The sequence below is a fragment of the Danio rerio genome, chromosome 23 (genome assembly GCF_052040795.2).
Source record: "Danio rerio strain M-AB ecotype USA chromosome 23, GRCz13ab, whole genome shotgun sequence".
Taxonomy (NCBI): domain Eukaryota; kingdom Metazoa; phylum Chordata; class Actinopteri; order Cypriniformes; family Danionidae; genus Danio; species Danio rerio.
The window spans coordinates 516,375-535,000 of record NC_141043.1 but is presented as its reverse complement, the minus strand read 5'-3'; the positions used below and the strand labels follow the sequence as shown (position 1 = coordinate 535,000).

At 42.5% G+C, this 18,626-nt stretch overlaps 1 protein-coding gene across 4 annotated transcripts in view; it reads left to right on the top strand.

Annotated features, from left to right (window-relative positions):
* The window catches only part of si:ch73-181d5.4, a 21,371-nt gene extending 4,114 nt beyond the window's left edge, over window positions 1-17,257 (top strand). The window contains exons 3-16 of one of the 4 annotated variants that reach the window (XR_015522996.1): window positions 809-989; window positions 1,181-1,384; window positions 1,664-1,838; window positions 3,252-3,891; window positions 4,993-5,152; window positions 5,233-5,310; window positions 6,059-6,196; window positions 6,718-6,865; window positions 7,223-7,661; window positions 7,856-7,997; window positions 9,852-9,941; window positions 10,028-10,223; window positions 12,273-16,014; window positions 16,261-17,257. Coding sequence is in view for 2 of the 4 variants with exons in the window: in XM_087306291.1 (XP_087162417.1) it covers window positions 809-989; window positions 1,181-1,384; window positions 1,664-1,838; window positions 3,252-3,891; window positions 4,993-5,152; window positions 5,233-5,310; window positions 6,059-6,196; window positions 6,718-6,865; window positions 7,223-7,661; window positions 7,856-7,997; window positions 9,852-9,941; window positions 10,028-10,223; window positions 12,273-15,382 (5,701 nt within the window). In the remaining 2 variants the exon portion in view is untranslated. Of the gene's footprint in view, window positions 1-808; window positions 990-1,180; window positions 1,385-1,663; window positions 2,230-2,331; window positions 3,892-4,992; window positions 5,153-5,232; window positions 5,311-6,058; window positions 6,197-6,717; window positions 6,866-7,222; window positions 7,662-7,855; window positions 7,998-9,851; window positions 9,942-10,027; window positions 10,224-12,272 lie in introns of all 4 variants that reach the window. The other 3 variants (XR_015522995.1, XM_087306291.1, XM_087306293.1) reach the window with 3 other exon arrangements.
* Window positions 17,258-18,626: the final 1,369 nt, after the last annotated feature.

The window sequence follows — 18,626 nt, the reverse complement described above, 5'->3', positions numbered from 1 at the left end:
TGTGTGTGTTTGTGTGTGTTTGTTTGTGTGTGTTTGTTTGTGTGTGTGTGTTTGTTTGTGTTTGTGTTTGTTTGTGTGTGTTTGTGTTTGTTTGTGTGTGTTTGTGTGTGTTTATTTGTGTGTGTTTGTTTGTGTGTGTTTGTGTTTCTCAGTGATGGGTTGCAGCTGGAAGGGCATCCGCTGGATAAAAACGTGCTGGATAAGTTGGCGGTTCATTCCGCTGTGGCGACCCCACATTAATAAAGGGTCTAAGCCGACCAGTAAATGAATGAATGAATGAATGAATATATAAATATATTGATATGTTGTTTAATTATGGATATTGCAATGTGTATATCCTCAATAGTCACATCGCAAGATATGCAATGTTTAGTCTGCATTATAGTTGAGCAGAAGCTATAGAATTGTACTTAATAACTGTATTTATATGGAATTTATGCAAAAACTTAGAATTTTGTGTTGTTTTAGTCAAAATGTCAACATTTTAACGAAAAAGCAAGATTATTGTACTTACCCTGTGCCCTGGCAGATCATTAAGCTTGTTTTCACTGTTCATTTTGACATCTGAAGTTGAAAACAAAACAATATTTTAACTTGCTCTGTGAATGTTGTTGATATTTGGACTACAAACGAGACAAAGTAAGAAAATATGTATTTTTTTGCATTGAGATTTATTTAATTTCTCATGCTTAATACTGTTAGTCTCCCCAGAAAAAAAAAAATCCAAATGTCAGATTTTTCCAATATTTTCCAATACCTAACCCTAATTTTGATCTCCTACCAAACTAATGCTGTCTCCATCTGTCAGGTTGACGATCAGCTGTAAATCCTGTGGAGCGTTTCGGCATGTGGACTGTGTCGGCATCTTTGAGACTTGGAAAAATGAGGAGTATATGTGTCCATCATGCACTGAGAACCGGGAACTGACATGCAGGAACCAGAAGACTGACGATCCGTGCCTAAAACAAGAGATCAGCTCAATCAACATGGTAATGCTGCATCATCATCATCTCTCATCACACTGTCTGAAAAGCGCATCTCTAACAGAAATGATCCTCTTTGTGGAGTAATAAATGGAGCACGACAGATTGCTCTTAATAACCCCCCTGGTAACTACTAAACATTAGTAGAGAAGAGATCCGGTCAGCTCTTCTAAATCTAGTCTGTGTGTCAATCTCAGGTGGATGTGCAGCAGATGATAAAGGTGGAGCAGAATGTGGTGGAGGTTTCCCCCAAATGCATTGGTCCGGGCTGCAGCAGCGATGCCCTGCCGGAGTCGGTGTACTGCGGTCATCGCTGTATCGTTCAGCACGCAGCCGTCGCCATCAAGACTCTCTCTGAACCCAAACCTGAGGTCAAATCTGCTGTTGCACCGTCTCTCAAGGTGAATATAATCACAAACACTCTGTAAACAATGTCTGCTAATGAACAGCTCCTGTGCTTTGTTATTTGCGGTGGTGAATTCTGTTCACATCTGATGTTGAACATTCAACTCTACAGTTTAACAAAGTGACTTTTATTCTGTAAATATAAACATTTGCATGTGTTTATACGCACACACACACACATATATATATCATAATTAAGAACTTTAATGTAGATGTGATGAATGATTTTATCAGCACTGGTGTTTAATGTTCACTCTCCTGCTTTCACCTTTCAGAGCGAGAAACGATCATTTCTTGCGAAGCTTTTCAAGGTGAAGGTCAACAAGAGTCCAGCAGAGAGAGAGCAGGAGGGTAAAGCAGAAGAAAAGAGCGAAGAATCTGTCTGTTCATCTGCAGTCGCTGACCCAGCACAAACAACCACAGCCACTCCACCTGAACATCACAAACTCTGTATGTATCATGGACTATTTTCACACTCCAGCCCTATTTATATCAGATTTTAATAATCATGTATGTTAATACAATCACAAGTGGACCACATTAAGTTCCTGTTCACATGAACACAGTGTCTTCAAAACCGCAGATTCTGCAGTGTGTCTGCAGGGTCTCAGAATATCTTAAGGACTGTAGGGGATGTTTGGGTCATATTTTGGTGTTGGGGGTCTCCAACAACAGGCTGATCTGCATGCAAGATCAAAAAACACTTTGATTGTCTTGTAAAATGCATTTATTGGTACCTGATTATCCCAGCGACTCTCATACGACTCATCGATGATTTAATTTATTCCAAACCCCTCCTTTGCATGAATCTGTTGTGATTGGTCCAATGACTCAGCCTGATGTGATTGGTCCAGTGATCCAGTCTGGTGTGATTGGTGTGATAACTCAATCTGATGTGATTGGTCCAATGACTCAGTCGGATGTAATTGGTCCGATGACCCAGACTCGTGTGATTGGTCCGATGACCCAGTCCGGTGTGCTTGGTCTGATGACCCAGACTCAAGTGATTGGTTTAATGATCCAGTCCGGTGTGATTGGTTCGATGACCCACTCTGATGTGATTGATCTGATTACCTAGTCTGATGTGATTGGTCCGATGACCCAGACTCGTGTGATTGGTCCGATGACCCTGTCCAATGTGATTGTTGCGATGACCCAGACTCATGTGATTTGTTTGATGACCCAGTCCGGTGTGATTAGTTCGATGACCCAGACTTTTGTGATTGGTCTGATGTGATTGGTCCTATAACCCAGTCCGATGTGATTGCTCCGATGACCCAGACTCATGTGATTTGTTTGATGATCCAGTCCGGTGTGATTGGTTTGATGACCCCGACTGGTGTGATTGGTCCAGTGACCCAGTAATTGGTGCAATAACCCAGTCTTGCAGTGATTGGTCAGAATACTCACTCTACAGTGATTGGTCCAATGACCCAGTCTGATGTGATTGGTCTGCAGTGATTGGTCCGATGACCCACTCTATTGGTATTGGTCCAATGACCCCGTCTGCAGTGATGGGTCTGATGATCCACTCTGGTGGTATTGGTCCAATGACCCAGTATGTTGTGATTGGTCCGAAGACCCTGTCTGGTCCACTGACCCCCTCTGCAGTAATTGGTCGACTGTGTTCAGAGTGACATGGAAAGAAACGCCCACCACGGGCCACAATCATAGGATCTGCTGTTATACAATCGGTTTTAGATACACAAGCTGGCAATATTATTGGTTTAAAACATCTCGTCCTCAAAGTCTATTAGTCTTGGCTGTTTGGATGAAATGTTGATTAGAGGAATGTTGCCTGAACAATAAACTGTCAGAAGGTTTTTATTTGTGACTTTAATGCATGTGTTGTGTTTCTTTCAGCTGTTAAAGACAGTAGTGATGTTGACCCTGCGCCGTTGTGTATGAAGAGTCCACCTTCAGGTTTGCCACAGGATGCTCCCAGTTCTGAAAAGGCTCCCGCGGCTCCGCTACTGAAGAAATCCACTCCGGCACGAGCAAAGAAAACCATGCCCGGCTCTCCACGACTGGAGCTTTTGAAAGGGGCACTCAGTAAAAGCCCTTTAGCTTCCCTCAAAAAATCCAGCGACTCTAGTAGAACCACGGAAGTGTCCATCAGAGCCCCGGTAGTGTCTGCTAGAGCTCCAGAAGTATCCAGCAAAGCCCCAGAAGTGTCCAGTGGACCCCCAGAGGTGCCTGTCAGAGTCCCCGAGATATCCAGCAGAGCCCCTGAAGTCCCTGCCAGTTTCCTGGAAGTATCCAGCAAAGCTCCAGAAGTGTCTGTCAGAGCCCCCGAGATATCCAGCAGAGCCCCTGAAGTCCCCGTCAGTGCCCTGAAAGTGTCCGTCAGAGCCTCAGAAATATCCAGCAGAGCCCCAGCGTCCAGCGGAGTCCCAGAAGTGTCCAGCAGATCCCCAGAAGTGTCGGTCTTGGACCCTCGCTGCAGTCCTCTTCTGATCAGACAAAACATCCGCTGCTTGCTGACCAAAGTTTTGCTCGAAAGGTTAGAAGACTAAACCTTGACATAAGACATGCCTAGACCCACAATACATCTGCACACACAGATTTACAGATTGAATCTATTCATCTACTTATGCAAATGTGTTTAAATTAATCACATGCAACACTAAACTTATATCGCAAATCAAATATACATATTTATTTGCGTTTTATTTTTGCTTGTGTGTACTCACTGCCTATAAATATTGTGTATTTAAATAAAAATGGTTAAAATGCAAAAAACACAAAACCAAAATATTCATATATTATATATATATATATATATTAGTTCAGCTCATGCTTCAGCTTATCTGGGGCTGGCTCACTGGGGCAGCATTCTCAGCAGAACCCCAGACCTCCCTCTCCCCAGACACTTCCTCCAGGGGTTCCCAAGGCATTCCCAGGCCAGCTGAGAGACATACAGTAGATCCTCCAGCATGTCCCGGGGCCTCCTTCTGATGGGACAAGCCGGGAACACCTCCCTTTAACAGGCATCCAGGAGGTATCTGAAACAGACACCTGAGCCCTTCAGCTGCTGCTCTGGATGCAGAGGAGGAAATCAAGTTTATTAGCCTATGGACGTCTGGATTTGGAGTTACACTCACAGTTGAAGTGTAAAAACACACTACAGGCTGCTCCAGCTTTGATGTAATTGTGAGGTCTCCACGTGCTTGTATGGCCTCCCCATGCCTCTGATCAGGTGGTGAATGTTCTCCTGAGGGATCTCCTCCCAGACCTGGACTAAAGCATCCACCTGCTCCTGCACAGTCTGTGGTGCAATCTGGCGTTGGTGGATGGAGTGTGACATGATGACCCAGATGTGCAAACCTACCTCGTTTAATTCTGAAATGTATCCCCGTGCTGCAAGAAATCTGGTCGGGTCCCGCGGTACAGCCACAGGGAATGCAGATCTCTAAATCAGTCCTAATTTTGGTCAAGAAACTCATAAACATGAACACCGGTTGCTCTGATGAAATTGGAGATGTTAGTTTAAACTAAAGATAAAGCTAGTGGCTTGTGCATGTGTAGTTATGCTGTTTGGCTTGGCTTTCTGCTATATTTATTTGTCGTTGTTTATAACGCTGCCGCTATCCTCTTTTGTCAGGTTAAATCAGAGTGACGGGTTGATCTTCTCAGAGAATGAGATTGAGAAGTTTGCTGTGGATCTGGAGAAGGAGATGTTCAGCATGTGCTACACCACAGACCAGGAGTACAGGAGTAAATGCCAGGATCTCAGCCTCCGCCTCAAAGATCCCCAAAACAAGGTGATTTGTGTGTTGGGCTGCCAAAGCTACTCCATTGAGAGGTTTGAAATGTTCATTCCACTGATCTGACTGTGTTTTAGGAGCTGTGTCTTCAGGTTTTGAGAGGGAATCTTCCTGTATCCAGACTCATTTCTGTCAGTCAGCAGGACATTGTTAAGGTAAATTACACCGTCAACTAAATAATAATCCATTTAAGGGGATAGTTCACCCCAAAAAACTGAACGTTCTGTCAGCTTTTACTCAGTTTTTTCCTGCTGAACACTGAAGCTGTTTTGAAGAATGCTGAAAACCGGTAACCATTGACTTTCTTAGTATTTGTTTTTCCTACTATGGAAGTCAATGGCTACTGGTTTTAGCATTCTCCAAATTATCTGTTTTTGTGTTAAACTCGGGTTTATAACCAGTGGAGGGAGAGTAAACAATGAGTAACTTTACAGTCCGCATGAACTGGATGCTGCCGCTTTTTGTATTGTGATGCAGTTCCTATAGAAGCGGAACATTAAATGAGAATGCAGTGGGCGTGGCTTGTCTACTGTGAGCTGATTGGATGTGGTAAAGTAGGCGTTTCATTCAGAAAGAAGTTATTACGGCATAACAGACTCCTCCTGCTCATCATTTCTGTCTGTTGTCAAAACTGACAGCTGGAGGGGTGTGGTTTAGTGTGTTAGCCACGCCCAGCACCTCAGACAGACCTGCTCTGACAATTGAACCGAACACAAACAGGAAGTGCATTTACAGATTGCAATTAAAGACAACAAGAGCAAACTATTGTTTTTTTGTCTTAATGACATGCACAGATGAACTGTTCAGCAATGTCAGCTAACAACATCACTATGGCTTGTTTTGATTTCATGTGTACTTTAAGTTCTTGCAGAGTGTTTCATCCAGTTTGTTCGTCTTTGACAGGAGACCTCTGCAGACCCTGAACCTCAGATCTCTATGAAGGAAGAATCGTCCTTTCTTTCTGTAGACATGGAAGAAGCAACACCTTCCCCTCCTCCTGCTGCTGCAGAGAAGGAGTCCATGAACACAGATACGCCCACAGTGAGTTTCTTAAAGGGACAGTTCACACACACAAATGTCAAAGGCTTAATAAACATACACACATGTAAATCAATTATTTACTAAACTAAATACCATTTCCATTAAAAATACATTATTATTGTGCAAAAGTGGCCCTTTGCTTTAACTCTTCAAATGGACTCCCCTTTGGTTATGTTCTGTTTGTTGGCGTTGTTGTTGCCCCATTGACTTCCATTATAATCACATTTATTGATTGCAAAGCCATGCCAGCATATACTCATGCGTTCTTGATTGTTGCTGTTTTTTTTTTCCTTTTGGGATGAGGGAACATTTGTCATTTGTACTAACGATTAATTAGTGATTAGTGTTAAACATTGAGGTTACCATGTGTAATTCAAAGCACTTTTCATCGCTTACACACTATTAGTGCCATTGGAATATGTAATGAAGCTGGTCCAGACTTTGTGAAGCCCTGTCCTAGAGCATTGCTTCGTTCCTATGAACAATCATGTGTGAAAACGAAATCTTGTGTCTGTTTTCAGGAAGAGAAGTCATCAGCGTCTCCACTGAAGCAGACCGAGGAGAGGGAAATCAGCTCAGATTCTCCTCACGGGATGAGCAGCATGCTGAAAGACACCACAGCAGAACACAAGCTGCATGTTTTTGACCTTAAATGCAGGATATGCACAGGTATGATCTTCACACACACATTTAAACAATCACATCTGTTTTACTGGAAATATTATAAAGTATTGGAGACTAATATTCAAGTATGACGTGCATTTTCAGATTTCAATATCAGATTACAAAGACGAACCATTGTTTTGTTTTTGATAACATGCACAGATGAAATGTTCAGCACAAATCTAGCAGTGTGAGCTCACTAACTATGGTTATTTTTGGTAATGTGGAAAGTAATTTTGGAGATTGCCATATTGCCCAGCCCTAGCCTTAGTAGCCCTAGTGTTTAAAAATGCACATAATAATAATAAAGTTACACACCATATCCTCACCCCAGTATATTGCTTTTATGTGTTCAAACTGCAGGTCAATCATCCACTGATGGTAACTGTGACATCAAGCCCAAGATGAAGACAGAAACTGTAGAAGGGGAGAGCTCTGAACGTGTAGTTCAGCCGACGGATGCAGCCCTGGACTGTAGTGAACTGGAGTCTCCTGCTTCTCCCAGTGCGGAGGATGTGGAATCAAAAACACACACTGTAGACTACTCTCCGGTCGTCATTCCTGCAGTTCCCCTGGTGTCCATCTCTGGGAGAGACCCTCGAACAGCACAGTATCACAAAACTGCGTCATCTCCTGGAACAGAGTCTGTCTCCACATCGCTGCAGACTCCTAATCCAGCAAGAAACACCACTGAAGCTGTAAATGAGACGCAGCCCACGCCGGTGTCTGTGCGTCTGCCTAAATCCATCCTCATGAAGCCCTCGCCATCATCTCTGCACACTTCATATGCGTCTAATACAAGGTTCGTGTTTGAAAATCCTCAAGTAAATCATAATTTGTTTAGTGCTGGTCAAAGATTAATCGCATCCAAAAATGAAACTTTTATTTTGGATGCCATTAATTTTCCCCAGCACTCAATGTATTATTGTTCTATTTTATTTATGATGTTATTATTTCATTTATTATAATCTTGTCTCTCGCTCTCTCTCTCTTAAGGCTGGCAGATTGTGATAAAGGAACCAGACAGTTTCTAGCTAAGCAGAGCATTTTATGGAAAGGTTTTCTCAACATGCCGACTGTGGCCAAGTTCGTAACTAAAGGATATCTAATATCTGGTTGTCCTGACATCCTGAAAGAGGTTGGTCTTTAGATTATTTTATTTTTATGTGCATCAAAATTTTATTTGTCACATACAAGGCTATACAGACCTTAATACAAAACTAATATCAATAAGAGTCTAAATTATGGAGTATAATAAGAAGTAAAAACACTGGCAGCTTTAGATATGGAAATTATTAGGTTATTGTTGAAAGAATGCAGTACAATATTGAGTTACTCCCCAAAACAGTGACTAGTTGCATTACTTAGTTATTGTTTATGGAAACTAATGTGTTACGTTACTGTTAAGTTACTTTTGCATTACTCTTTCTGACCTGCAGAGGCTGCTGATCTCTTTCAGAACTGTTTTCTTTTGTATTTTCTAATAGAAGAGCTCTGTAATGAACAACACACTGAATAACCTTCATTCACCGTTAAACGCAAAAATAATAATAGTTTAGGATAGTGTGATCTTCTGAGAACCGAACTGATGAATTACTCTTAACACTTATCATAGTTATAAAAAAAAGACCAAATCTAATTATATACACTCACCGGCCACTTTATTAGGTACACCATACTAGTACCGGGTTGGACCCATTTTGCCTTCAGATCTGCCTTCATCCTTCATGGCAGAGATTCAACAAGCTACTGGAAATATTCCTCTGAGATTTTGCTCCATATTGTCATGATAGCATCACACAGTTGCTGCAGATTTGTCGGCTGCACATCCATGATGCCAATCTCCACCACAACCCAAAGCTGATCTATTGGATTGAGCTCTTGTGACTGTGGAGGCCATTTGAGTACAGTGAACTCATCGTCATGTTCACCAGTCTGAGATGATTGAGCTTTATGACATGCTGCGTTATCCTGCTGGAAGTAGCCATCAGAAGATGGAGACACTGTGCTCATAAAGGGATGGACATGGTCAGCAGCAATACTCAGGTAGGCTGTGGCGTTGATGCTCAATCGGTTCTAATGGACCCAAAGAAAATCTCCCCCACACCATTACACCACCACCACCAGCCTGAACCGCTGATACAAGGCAGGATGATCCATGCTTTCATGTTGTCGAGGCCAAATTGTGAGCCGAGCATCTGAATGTGTGAGCAGAAATGGAGACTCATCAGAGCAGCAACGTTTCTCCAATCTTCTATTGTCCAGTTTTGGTGAGTCTGTGTGAATTGTAGCCTCAGTTTCCTGTTCTTAGCTGACAGGAGCGGCACCCGGTGTGCTGCAGAGCTCGGTTGTAACGAGTGCTTATTTGAGTTACTGACGCCTTTCTATCAGCTGGAACCAGTCTGGCCATTCTTCTCTGACGTCTGGCCTCATCAACAAGGCATTTGCGCCCACAGAACTGCCATTCTGTGTAAAGCCTAGAGATGGTTGTGCGTGAAAATCCCAGTAGATCAGCAGTTTCTGAAATACTCAGAGCAGCCCGTCTGGCAGCAACAACCATGCCACGTTCAAAGTCTCTTAAATCCCCTTTCTTCCCCATTCTGATGCTCACTTTGACCTGCAGCAGATCCTCTTGACCATGTCTACATGCAGAAATGCAGTGAGCTGCTGCCCTGTGATTGGCTGAGTAGACATTTGCATTAACGAGTAGATGTACCTAATAAAGTGGCCGGTGAGTGTATTTAGAGAATAGCTATAGAGGATAAAACAAAATATGAATAAACTTAACTATAAAAACAAACATAGAAAAATCAGAAGGGTTTCTAATAATGTGTCTGGTGCACAAGGAGAGGAATAAGTGTATCCTACTGGTGGTTTGTCAAACCCACTCACCTGCACACTCATAACTACACAATATATGACCAGCTATAAATGATAGTGTATTAGATATAAATGTGACAGATGGTTATCACGTTCTGTTTTCTCTGTTTAGGAGTTACCAGACACTATACACATTGGAGGCAGAATATTACCTCAGACTGTATGGGAATATGTTGACCTGATTAAGACCTCAGAGGCAAAGGTAATCCCACCACCTCAGATTTATTATTGAAAATACGAAGCTATTACTTCTGTAAATGCCTAAATGCATTCTCTCTGTGAATGCAGGAGCTGTCCTTAATACGCTTCCATCCGGCGTCAGATGAAGAGGAGGTGGCATATGTGTCGCTGTTTTCATATTTCAATAGTCGTAGGAGATTTGGGGTCGTGTCTAATATTTGTAAACACATCAAGGATCTTTACCTCATTCCACTGTGCAGTAAACAATCCATCCCTGCAGCTCTTCTTCCTATTGAGGGACCAGGTATGCCATGCAGATATATATATATCACACACTAAAGGTTATTGCACACTGAATCTGAAACATTCACCCGGGATTTTCACACGGTAACAGTTGGAATATCCGTGTTCAATAAAAAAGGTCAGGACAGGGTTTTCCTCAATGTGAAAAATATTAGTAATTTATTGGATACAAATAATAAAATTAGATTCACATATTTCTGGTATGCTCAATGCAATGCAATAATTGCATTCAGGAGGTGCGCAAAAACATTTATTCCTGACTCCAACTTTCTTATTAACAGGTGGAGTTTAGTGGAATTCATTACTTGTCAGTCATTCTGCATTGGCCGCACCCATACATACTTCCTCTTTTTCTACAAATTCTCTGCACAACATCTAAAGCATAAGACTTCCCAACTGCAAATATAACGTGTTCAGTTTCAACTCATCTCTGCTAGCAGGAAGTGTAGCTGCAGAGCTCAAGTTCTTTTAGACGATCAGGCATTTGCATTTCTATCAGCTTCATCTGCAAAAATGCTTCATTAGCATGCAAGGCATGACACACTCAAGAGAAGACATTTGGTTAATATTTCACCTTAAGCAATACAAATACAACTGATTCATGAACAGATAAAGTTCAATTAAAGATAATTAAAAACATTTCTTTCTCCAGCATAATAAAGAAATTCGTCCTCACGTTGTGTTAGTTGTATTGATGCGCTGCCTCAGAAGCTTTTGTCCGCCCCGGCACACTGGGCAGACGAACGGGTTTCTCCCCTGCTCAGGTTAACTGTAACAACTTGTCCCTCCTTCTCCCGGATTTCGGCACCACTGTAATGAAGATAACGGCCACCTGGTCGCCGGGAAGGAGGCGTAAAACTGACAAACTTTTAATAAGTTTTTAATGAATAAATAAAACAAACTGAAAGCAAAAGTAAAACGATATGTCCGGGCTTGGTCCTCTCTTCCCTTATAATCCAGAGCTCCTTCTGTGGGATTCGAGTTTCTCATCTGCGGCCGGCCTGGTTTTGTTCCCATGGCTCTCAGCCCCGCCCCCTCATAACATGATTTAAATAAAAAAACTATGTTAAATTTCAGGACCTAAAATTACAAACCTCGGCATTAAAATCAACCCAGGCTCATTGTGGAAACGTAGTCCCGTGGACGTTTCTGGAGACCTCGGAATACGTCCCGGCGGGCACGGACGGCTGCAGTTTTTGTTTTTGTGAATCCGCGGCCATGCTGTTCTCGCGTGAACCCACCAGAGGCCGCTGTCCGTCTGACCGGATGATTGACTGCGCGACCGGCCAATCGGCTTACCCGCCCTCCTCCTTCCCTGAACCCAACCAATTTTACCGATTGACCCGCCCGCCCGCTCACTTCCCTAAACCCGAGCAACAGTTTACAAAAGCCGTCCAAAGAAAGAAAAGCCCTGATTTTTTTATTTTAATTTTTTTTACCGCGTTTTCGGATTTCACCGTGTTCTCACCCTGTTACGAAACTCGTTCACTTAATTTTTGGGATTCTGTTTTTGTCTTACCTGATTGCTGGAACCGCTCTTTCCCGGACTTGAAACCGATCGCCGTGGTCGACCCCTCTCTGCATCTCGAGCCTGCCGACGTACACGCTGAGCTGAGTGGACAAACGGGTTGCAGCGGGGAAGCCCTCCACAAGGAGGTAAGCGGTCTGCCGGCCGGCCGGCAGGCAAGCGCGAAAGGGAACAGCGTCACACTGCCCAGTAGCGTTCGCTTGAAAAAATAAATGCAGCCGTTCGTACCTCCCGGGACGTATTCAACTTTCTCCAGAAACGTCCGTGGGACTATGTTTTCAGAATGAGCTTGGGTTGATTAAAATGCAAGCACTTGTAAGTTCGTCCTATTGGACAAGCTTTTTATTTCAATACTTTTGGAACTGATTTTGTTCCATACGTCACAACTTCATAAGCAGATAACAGACACCATCTCACCCGTCAAATAACCATCTAAGATGCAACCCAAATATTTAGCTTCATGTTTAGGTGTAATAATTTCAAAAAGTGATGAATGTAATCGTTTGCTCTGTCTCCTCTTAGGGCTGGAACAGGATCACCCTAATCTCCTAATAGGGTTAGCAGTCTGTCAGAAACTGAAGCACCCTGACAGACCTCCTCAAGATGCTGCTGAGAAGAAATCAAAATCCTTGATTTACAAGGAATCCAGCACTCCTACCTCAATAAATGATCTTGGACCGTATCCCACGAAGGCTTGTGATGCTGATGTTTTCCTCAACTCAAATTCAAGTGGATCTCCATCTTCATCTTCTGTACCGGTGTCAAAACCAAGCATGTCTGTCAACATGGGGACATCCAAAGACTCCACCACCCCACTTCAGACCATACTGAACACACTATTCGGTCAAAAGAAACCACTTTCGGATGTGACTGAGTGTAAGAAAGTGGATGATGTTCAGCAGGAGGACGCAGGGAAGTGCGTCGATGATATGCCTTATGATCCTGAAGACTATGATCCTGCTGTTTCTAATGAAGCAATGGTTTCTTTGAGTCCACCTAAGCCTGCGGAGCCTAAAGTACCACCTTCAGTTGTTAATAATGAAGATGATGATAGACCGTATGACCCAGAGGAGGAATACTGCGCAATTGATCACGGCGAAACTCTCAGAAGTAATTTACCCAAAGTGTCAGAAGCTAAAAGTGTTGAAAAACCCCCAACAGCGAACACTGATATCGCCTATGATCCAGAAGATGAGTCTGTGTTTGAAGAGATGCAGAATTACCTGACAAATAATGCAATACCTCACAAACCCACAGTCTGCCTATCCAAATACAAGGACGACATCTCAACGGCGACTCTCTCCGAGCAGCAGAAGATTCTCGAGGAGCTGAATAGGCAGATCGAGGAGCAGAAAAGGCAGCTCGAAGAGCAGACAGAAACCCTACGCCTTCAGAAGGAAGCCATCGGACTCTCCATGGCGCATTTCTCAGTTTCTGACGCTCTCATGTCGCCACCGACGCAGTTTGGCAGAGAGGAAACCGAAATTGAGACAACAGCCTACTTTTCTATGAATATTCACAATAAGGATCCACGAATCTGTCGAAAAGCAAGTCAAGATGTGTCTGTCGATAACGCAGAGTGTGAGGGAATCGAAAAAGAAAGTGCGCAGAAGCAAGAGACGAAAAACGTGGCGTCAAATAAATCGGTAATCCCAAAGAAAGAAACCCTAGAAGAATCACCACATCAACAGAACACCAAATCCTCACATTCAGAGAAAAAAGCAGACAGTAGACGGTCCACACCGAGCTCACGAATGAAATCACGACACGAGCACAGGTCACACCATCATGAGAAATCATCTTCAAGAGCGTCACATACAGGCAGACCCTCAAAAGACGTCTCAGACAAACACTACAGAAGGAGAACGACTACAGAGCGGCCCTCTAGAGGAAGTTACGGAGACAGAAAGAGAGCATCATCATCATCAACATCTTCAAGGAAAAGTTATCATCGTCACCATCACAGAGACTCACCCTCAAGATATAGCAGGAGAAGCCATTCCTCATCGAATTCACTCTCAAAACAGAGAGATAAATCTGCACAGGACGACACTGGGCAATCAGGAAAGATCGAACAGCAGGAGTCTGGAGCATTGCTGGAGGACAGCACTCAATCTGAGCAAGTTTCTGACTGTCTTACTGTGCATCCTCCTCCTGCAAGTGTTAAAGTGCAAAGCGAGACTACTAAACCTACAGACGAGCAGTTGGGAGAAGATCAGCAAGATGGGCTTTTAACTGCACAAGACGAGGCTGAGCAAAACCAGGCACTTCAGACATCCCAGAACTCTTCACAGCCGCAGCCAAGCAAGTTATTCGACAAAACTCAAGCTCAGTTGATGCCATGCAAAACTGACGTGTCTTCTACACAAGCACTACTTGGTAACATTGCACATGAGGATTCCTCACTCAGAGGTTCATCAGCATTGAAGCCACACACAATTCAGCCTGATGACTTTCATTATGACTCCACCAGTCCATCCACACACAATCCAACCGTTTTTCCTGAGCCTGCTCCGATTGATCATAAGAGAGGCATTGCATCAGCTCAGAGGCTGAATTATGACTCAACACCCCAATCGTTCTCAGGAGATTACCCTTTTCATCCGCAGTATAGAAATCTGCCTCAGTGTGACTCTGATAAACCCTACAGCAGAGAGATGCCTCAGGATTTTAGCAATGATGCTGAACATGGCCAGTCTTGTGTTGCTCTTATGCAGGATGGGTTACCCAAAAGGATCCGCAGAAGGTTTTCACTGGAACACACAGAACAGAGTCAACAACCCAGACCCAACCACTTCCACGAAAGCAACTTCCAAGCAGCAGAAATCAGTGTCTTGCATCACAAACAAAGCAGTTTGCCTTGCATGCAGGAACAACACATTGAAGAGGATGAATCTGGCCAGTTTCCGCAAGGTAAGTTATTAGGGCGCAGGGATTTCTTCAGACCTCCTAATGCTAAAGAGTACTTCCAGCGTTCATCGTTCGATGAGTGGAAACCACTGAGAGAGCCTTCCTTCAGGACTAAAGACTCCAGTGCACACGCGTCCCCACAATACACCTCTGAAACACAAAGCTGCAACCAGACATTTGAAGAGGATGAAACGGACACAATGCAACCTTGTTTTTCCAGACAAGCTCCCACACATTCTCGAGACCCAAACCGTGGGTCGATGCATAGACCATACACACAAAGAGGCCTGCAAAGGTCTGAACTTCGAGGATTGAGAAGGGGTATTAGAGGGAGGTTTTTTGGAAGGGGTCCTAAAATGAACGCACAACCCCGCTTTGAATCACCACAGCAGTTCCTGGACCAAAGAGGAGAACCGCCTGCTAATGCAGAGGCATCGAGACCTCCAAGTCTTCTCAGTCTTGTCTGTCATAATAAAACACGTGCACCTAGATTTCCCGCTAACGCTGCTACCCGGTTTAAAAAGACACATCCGAATCAATGTGAGGTTCAAAATTTGGGGCAACCACGCAAAATGTTCCTGCATGGTCACAGACTGATGAATACACGACCCTTACGGCGGTCAGGTCCACTGCTGCCCACTCCACCCGGAAGACCGGTCAGCATTTCCAGACCACAGCGATGTAACTCCCCCAATGAAGGACACAGGGAATATCTGCCGTGAGAGCTGGATATGTCATTCTTAGTGGATTAGTGAAGAAAACCCCAGCGGTGCTAACAAACATCACTTTCCGTCAGGGAGTCGATGGTGTTCAGATAAGGAGAACCGATTGTTCAGCAGTTGTGGACCATCATGAACATCCATGAAGTTTCAGCTGTAGAGAAAGAAGAAAGGTCAAACATTTAGAGATGAATGAACAAAAGACAACAATGATAAGACAAAAACTTGGTTATGAGTGGACAGCAAGAACACATGGATGCAGAAGTCTTGCAGTGTTTGATAAAGCTGAGATTTAACCTATGTTGGTGCAGATGTTCAAAGGATAGACCCCTCTATAAAGGGTTTAGATGAGGAAGATCTTGTTATAAGACATTAACAGAAACCCAGCAAGTATTTTTGTGCTTAAAAGTAGTCTAAAAGACGTCTGATGGACATCTAAACAAAAACAAAGGCTAAATTTGGGCTGTCAATTAACATCTAATCGACATCTAAGATCAGTACAAGACTAGACTGATCATCAAATACACAGATTAGATGAATGTAGTCGATCATTTCAGCATATTTGATGACTAGTCTAGATTTGAACTGTTCTTAGACGTCTATTAGATGTTCACTGACTGCCCAAAACTAGACTAGTCATCAAATACACAGATTAGAGGAATGTTAGTCAATCATCTCGGTGTATTTGAAGACTAGTCTAGATTTGAGCTGCCAGTGAACATCTAATAGACATCTAAGACTAGTCCAAATCTAGACAAGTCATCAAGTACACAGATTAGACAAATGTAGTCAATAATTTTAGTGTATTTGATGACTAGTCTAGATTTGAACTGATCTTAGACGACAATTAGATGTTCACTGACAGTCCAAAACAAGACTAGTCATCAAATACATAGATTAGACCAATGTAGTCAATCGTAGTACACTGAGATGACTGACTATATTCTTCTAATCTATGTATTTGATGAGTAGTCTTGTTTTGGACTAGTCTTAGATGTCTATTAGATGTTTACTGACAGCCCAAATCTAGACTAGTCTTCAAATACACCAAGATGACCGACTATATTTGTCTAATCTGTGTATTTGATGACTAGTCTTGTTTTGGACTGTCGGTGAACATCTAATAGACGTCTAAGAACAGTCCAAATCTTGACTAGTCATCAAATAGGCTAAAATGATTGACTACATTCGTCTAATGTAGGTATTTGATGGCTAGTCTGGTTTTGTACCGTTCTTAGATGTCTATGGACCGAGAGGTCCATCTTTTGGATGTTTGATATCTATTAAATGCAGAATGGCTTGTTGTGAACTGTCCGAATAGATTGTTCTGGAAAGTAAGGCAGTGTTTGATTGTTGTGGGAAGGCTGACGGTTCTGCCTTATTAGTGTAATTGTTTACTTTAAAACAATGTTTAGTTTTTGTGTGTGAGAGAAAGATCTGGTCATTTAAACTACTGACAAGGTTTGAATGTTGATTCTGTTGTTTTAATCTCCTGTAAGAGTGTTCTGCTGAGCTGTAAACATGCATTTATGTTAATAGATTTTTAAGTACTTTTCTAAACGTGCGTTTGTAAGTAACTCAGAATCACAAAAGACGGAACGCTGACCTTTTCTTCCACTGATTTCCTTTAGTGAAGACGTTAATCACACACACACACACACACACTGACCAATATAGTCATGAACTGTGTGTGTGTGTTTCTAATAAGGATACGCTACCTGAACATGGACATTCAGTTATTGTTTACTGACGCTCGTGTTTCCAAACCTGCACTTTTATTCTTCTTCAACACACACACACACACGACAAAAGCGGTGCTTCCTGAACAACATGTCATTGACTTCTGTTGTATAGTCAAAATAAAAGCTGTGAGGCGTTTCTCAAGTGTAAGCTGTGTCTGAATTGCGATCGCATCTAAATAATTGTACCGTTATTACAACCATTCACATCTAATGTGTGTCCCACTGGGCTTTCATTTTGCTGAAGAGATGCAGAAAACGTTTCTTAAGGTGCTGTTGACTTGAGATGTTCACTAGATGTTGGTGTCAACCAAAGAAATCCAGATATGCAAAGAAAATAAATCTAGTTAGCTTACAAATGAAATTCTGAGTATTAAACTGAAATGACGCAGGGAAAAAGTATTGAACACATGAAGAAAGGAAGGTAGTTGAGCAGGGAAAGGCCAGACAGCAGCTGAAATCTGTCAGTAGTTCTTCAGCAAGCCTCTGCCCTTCCTCAGTGTAAATGAAGATCAGCTGCTTCAGTCCAACATCTACATCAGCAGGAGGATGAAGATGAAGACATTTCAGCAAGACAATGATTCCAAAACACAGCCGAGGAGACTCTCAGATGCTTGAAAAATCCAATAATTTTGACTTCAGTGGTATATAATAGAAAGAAATATCTAATAATATGCACATAGAGCAGGCCAAAGAGACTAAATAATCAGTAATCTTAATAGTTTCTGCTCATCGATTCTGTTAGATCACTGAAGTTCAGCTGAGATCAGACTCATGTATTCGCTTCCGATGATCGACTCGAGTGGTGGAAAGCAATGAGCTTACCGTGTGTGTTACATGTTAATATCTGCGTTGTTTTAGACAGAAGGCCTGAGACATTGGAGCCTCTGAAGATGAATTACAGCTCCTATGGGATTGGATTAAGAGGCTGCTCGGATCGTTTGCTAATGAAAGTAAATTAAGCGAGACTCGGTGCAGGACCCTGCTGCTCTGATCGAAAATAACATGAACATGTGTCTCGGAAGGGTCTCACACACACACACACACACTAATCTGATAAAGCATATAATCAAATGAACGCTGCAGGATCCTCCATTAATCTGAAACTGGAAACATCCACCTTCTCCATCAGGGGGGAGAGACACAGATGGCTAATTTCAACACAAACCATGCTATTATTGAGTTTTGGGCTATATAAAGTGTTGTACATGTGTATACTACTATACTATGTATTATATACTACATAGACAAAACTATTTGCCATCCTGTAAAATTGTAATTTTAAAAATGTTTCTCAAATTTTGCTTAGCATTAATATTTTAAAACATAATTTAACTATTAATAGCTGATGTGTTTCCTCTTCATCATGATGACAGCACATAATATTAGACTAGATATTCTTCAAGACACTAGTGTTCAGCTTACAGTGACATGTAAAGGCTTCACTAGGGTAATTAGGGTAAAGTTAGGGTAATTAGGCAAGTCATTGTATAACAGTGGTTTGTTCT